Source organism: Microtus ochrogaster, assembly GCF_000317375.1.
Source record: "Microtus ochrogaster isolate Prairie Vole_2 chromosome 6 unlocalized genomic scaffold, MicOch1.0 chr6_random_2, whole genome shotgun sequence".
Classification (NCBI taxonomy): domain Eukaryota; kingdom Metazoa; phylum Chordata; class Mammalia; order Rodentia; family Cricetidae; genus Microtus; species Microtus ochrogaster.
In genome coordinates, this window is record NW_004949095.1 from 215,450 (window position 1) to 220,831 (window position 5,382).

General features: G+C 37.9%; 1 protein-coding gene across 3 annotated transcripts in view; it reads right to left on the bottom strand.

Annotated features, from left to right (window-relative positions):
* The window catches only part of Swt1 (SWT1, RNA endoribonuclease homolog), an 85,165-nt gene that overhangs the window by 44,833 nt on the left and 34,950 nt on the right, over positions 1-5,382 (bottom strand). For all 3 annotated transcript variants that reach the window (XM_026787627.1, XM_013352480.2, XM_026787626.1), the window contains exons 11-12: positions 3,375-3,468; positions 194-339 (exon numbers count right to left, since the gene is read on the bottom strand). In XM_026787627.1, the coding sequence (XP_026643428.1) occupies positions 194-339; positions 3,375-3,468 (240 nt within the window). The remainder of the gene's footprint in view (positions 1-193; positions 340-3,374; positions 3,469-5,382) is intronic.

The following is a 5,382-nucleotide window of genomic DNA, read 5'->3' on the forward strand; positions in this document are numbered from 1 at the left end:
GGGAGGCTGGGAGGAGGTGGAAACTTGTTTTTTTTTTCCTTTTCTCAATAAAAAAAAGAATTAAAAAAAAATAAAATCATTTTGAAGAGGTAAAAAAAATGTATTAGATAAAAATGTATTATTAGTTTTAAATGTTTCCAAAAATATTAGGGCACAAGAGGTACTTCTTTCTAATCATTAATAGTAAAATTACCTGCTTTCAGCGGTTGCTTAGAAATACAAGGCTGAGGACACACACTTGTGTTCAGAGCTAAAGATACTATCTCTGCATCCAATTCTTCTTTACTGAGTGACTTCACACCACTTATCAGTCCTTTACTTCTTAAATTTCTATCATCTCTGAAGGGAAAAAAAACATTTTAGAAGATCAACTATATGTCAATTCAGAAACACAAGTTATCAATATAAACATTAAAAATGGTTAGAAATTTAGAAATGAACTCGATAAAAGCATTTATATGGGACTAAAGGGGTTGTTTAGTGGTTAAGAGTACTTCCTGCTTATTCAGAGCACCAGATGCCCCTGGCATCTGAAGGTTCCTGCACGCATACTCACATGCCCACACATACATAAACAAAATTAAAAATTATAAAAATAAAACTTAAAAAAGATTAAGGCTTAGATTATTTGAAGTTTCTATAAACTTCTCGTTAAGCACTAGCAATAGCCCATAAATTTCATGTGGTGCCTTTCAACCGTCATTCAATATTTGTACTTGTGTGCTCACGCACACATGTGTCACATGCACAGGTGTTGCAGAGGCCAGGAGAGGCTGTCAGATTCCCTGGAAGTGAAGAAGTTCTAGGTAGTTGTAAGCTGCCCGATATCCGGTTGAAAATCAAACTTAGGTCCTCTGCCAAGAGGAGTGCATGCTTTTAACTGCTGAGGCATCTCTACAGCTCATAAGCATCTTCTTACGAAACAAGGAAAAAAGGGGGAAGAAAGACATACCAGTATTTTCTGGGATGATCAATATGTTTTATATATTGACAGAAATATGAACCATGCTACTGTGTCAATTTGATAATGCTGATAGTTATTAATATATCTGTGCATTCCAACAAAAGTACATTTTTTTTCTCAAAAACAAATAACTAAAAATAATCAAGCTAGATAGGGAGTGAATAAAGATACGGATGACAGAAAAAAACAGCAGACTCTTAATAATTGTTGTAGTTACATTAGGATTCCATTCCTCCCTGCCTTCTAGAACTGGGAATTGAGTCTAGGGCCGCATGGATGCTAGTAAGAGCTCTGCCACTCAAGTATATTTCCAGTCCCAGGAGTTTATTCTTCACTTTGAATATTGCTGGAATTCTTCATAATATAAATAAAGAAGTACCGTTTAATTTTTAGAACAATAAGGACAGCGAGTGAGGAAGTAGAAAGCATGATAGTGTTAAGAGTAGTAAAGGGGAAAGTAGCATGATTTAATGTGGAGTGGTGGCAGGGAGATAACAAAGAGACCCAGCAGAACAAAATATGAAAGTATGTTCTTTACACTAGGACTCAGCATAGGACTTTGGAAACAGATCAAATATGGCACTTTTCACTCACTTAAAAAATAGTTTAAATTAGGCAGAGTTCAGAGAGTCCTGAGGAAGAGAGGAAAGAAGGATTGAGCCACAAGAAACCAGGGTTCACAGGGACTCACTATCAGGGAATCCATATGGTTGACCTAGGTCTTCTGAATACACGTTATAACTGTGTAGCCTGGTATTCTTGTGGGGCTCCTAACAGTGAGCAGGGCTGTCTGACTCTTTTGCCTGCTTTTGGAACCCTTTCCTTCTACTTGGTTGCCTCATTTAGCCTTAATATGAGGGAATATGACTAGTCTTAAAGCAACTTTAATATGCCATGTTTCGTTGATATCTCTAGAACTGTCCTTTTCTGAAGAGAAATGGAGGAGGAATGGATCTGGGGAGAGCAAAGATGGGGGGGGGGGAGAAGAGGAAGGGGAAATGAGGTTGGGATGTAATACACGAGAGAAAAATAAATAAATAGAAGGAAAAACCAAGAGTTTATTTTTTTAATAATGATAAATTTCAAATGTCTTCAAAATACAAGTAAAACTATCAAATAAGTAGGTGAATATATTAGCCTGGAACTTAGAAGAATCATATAGACCTGAGATATTAATTGAAGTTGTTAGTTCAGATAGTTCAGATAGTAAATCTAAGGGAAACACTTAAAATAATCTTGGAGCAGTGGATTCTGATTCCAGATCTCCTAATCTTATGAGGAGTCTGCTTTCTCATCTCTTTAAATGAAATTTGCTTTCCAAGGTTTCAAAGAAAATAATGCATAGTATACTGTATTGTGTTTTTTCCTATTACTACTTCAACAACTGATAACAAGTGTAACATCATCACCATCATTATCCATGCAGCCAAAGACATGCACCCTCACAATAGGTACAAGTTGGGAGAAGACTTCTACAGCACACATTTAAACATTTACAGTATCAACATTTAAAGAAAAGCCCTGTTGAGTGAAGCAGCACATACCTTTATTCCTACTACTCAGAGCACAGAAGCAAGTGGGTCTTCATGAGTTTGATGCCAACCTGCTTTACAGAAAAATTCTAGGCTAGGCAGGCAGTGGTAGCTCATGCTTTTAAACCCAGCACTCAGGAGGCAGAGGCAGATGAATCCCTGAATTTAAGGCCAGCCTGGTCTACAGAAGAATTCCAGGACAGCCAGGGCTATAAACCCTGTTTGAAAAAGCCAAAAGGAAAAAGTTCTAGGCCAATCAAGGCTACACGGTTATATGAGCTCTAGGCCAACATGAGCTACATGGCTACCTTGTCTCAATTTAAAAAATTAAAAAAAAAAAAGATTTGACCATGTGCTAGGCACTACTCTAATTGCTTTACATACATTACCTAATAAACCTTATGAAGCAGGTATTCATCCTTCTGTTTTTTAGACACAAAGAAGCCAAGTTAGAAAAACTGTAGAGAGTCATACAGCTGATAGCTGATAGACCTAGGACTATAGCCCAGGCAAATTTACTGCAGAAGAGGCACCCACAAGGTAATGTAACATAAGATACCTTCTCCTTGTATATAAATAAATAACCAAACTTTTGCCTCCTATGACTGGAAAATTCTTTAAGATTTTGACATCAACTTCCCATTCCTCAAAGTGTTCTGAGTAGTATATCAGTTATATTGAAATAAAAGCTCATTCACTTAGTATCTCATTCCTTTGGGATCGTGTATCATAAAAAATAATAGCTGAGTATGATTTGTGGCATATTTAGAAAATTAATTGTTTGATCCTTAATTTGGTGAATAAAATTTCTAAAAATTCTTTACCATAAGCTATTATTTTAAAAAACAAAACAAAAACACAATGACTATGACACTCACGTGCACAGAATAACAAGAGAATATGGAAATAATTCCTGGTACTGCAGACAGCATTTTAATACTCGATCATCATTGTTCTCATCACTCAATCCATCTGCAAATGGAAAGGTAACTGTCAATAAGTATATCAGAAATCTAGACATTGCTTGAGCATGTTGACTCATGCCTGTAATTCCAGTATTCAAGAGGCGGAGGCAGGAAGAGTGTCACAAATTCAAGGCTGGCTTGGGCTATAGAATAAGACCCAGGCAATGGGGAAAAAAAGCTAGGGAGGAAGAAGGGAGGGCTGGGATAACAGTTCAGGTAATAAATAAGTGTCTGTTTCTTCAGAACAACTGTGTTTTCCCATGTACAGGTGCACATACACAAATATGTATATACACACATCAGAAAAATTCACCTACACAAAGATAAGAAATCAGGATATCACCTGAGTAATCTAGGCAATATTTACACATTAAAACTATGTTGGTTTTAAGGCAATGAAGCTACTCTGATACCAGCACAGTGGATACATGTCACTATATAGTTCTCCAAACCCATACAATGTAAACTAGGCGACAATGATGTGCCAAAGTGGGTTCACTGATTGTAATCCATTTCTTTTTTCTTTTCTGGTCTTTTGAGAGAGAGGGTCTCTCTGTAGACTTGGCTGTCCTAAAACTCACTATGTAGAGGAAACTGGTTTTGAACTCACAGAGCTCTACAGGCAACTGCCTCCCAAGTGCTAAGATTAAAGGCAGGAGCCATCACACCTGGTTGTAATATATTTCTTTTTTTTAAAAGATTTATTTATTTATTATGTATACAACATTCTGCCTCGATGTATACCCACACGCCAGAGGAGGGCACCAGATGGTTGTGAGCCACCATGTGGTTGCTGGGAATTGAACTCAGGACCTCTGGAAGAGCAGGCAGTGCTCTTAACCTCTGAGCCATCTCTCCAGCCCCCTGTAATATATTTCTGACTCTGGTGGGAAGTACTGATTATAAGAGAATAATTATGCATGAGAATAGGAAGAATATGAGAAATTTCTATAACTTCTGCTCAATTTTGCTGAAAAGCTAAAAGTTGTCCAAGCTTTTATTTCTTAAAATATTTCTGAAAGACAGAAAACTCATTCAATAAAATAAAGACAGGAAAACAGTATCTTCAGAACTCTGAACCAGACATCACAGTCTATAACTAAATTTCTTATTATCTGTTTTTCCTTAACATCTAAAACACTGCATTTAGAGAAGTACAGGAAAGGAAACATGACTCCTTGCCAGAAAATGCAAAAAGTGAGCACACACTGGCAGAATACAGGAAGGGTAAGGAGTTCAAAGTCATCTGCACCTACATAGTGAGCTCATGGTCTGCCTGGGCTGAGACCACATCTTGAAAAACCAAAACTAAAAGAGGGAGGGCAGAGAAAGGTAGAGAAGAGGAATAGAAGGGAGAAGGAGGAAGGTAGGAGATAGAGGAGGGAAGGAAGAGAAAGGGAAAGGGTTAAAGAGAGAAGACAGGAGAGGAACAAGAGAAGAAAGGAGGGAGAGGGAGTAAGAAAAATGTAAATCATTATAAAAAAAAAGGGGGGGGGTGGGCTGGAGAATGGCTCAGCAGTTAAGAGCACTGTCTGCTCTTCCAAAGGACCTGGGTTCACTTCCCAGCACTCACATGGCAGCTCACACCTGTATGTTAACTCCAGTTCCAGAGCTTCTGACACCCTCACACAGACATACACGCAAGTGAACATCAATGCACATAAATAATTTAAGAAAAAGGGAAAATCCAAAGTTCTATAGCATAGTCAAGTATGCATAATAACTATTATTTAAATAAGAGGGGGAAATCTAAAGTTCCATAGTATAGCAAAGTATGCATAAGGAACTATATAATCATTATCTGTAGCTGGGCAGTGGTGGCGCAAGCCTTTAATCCCAGCACTCGGGAGGCAGAGGCAGGCGGATCTCTGTGAGTTCGAGACCAGCCTGGTCCACAGAGCTAGTTCCAGGACAGGCTCCA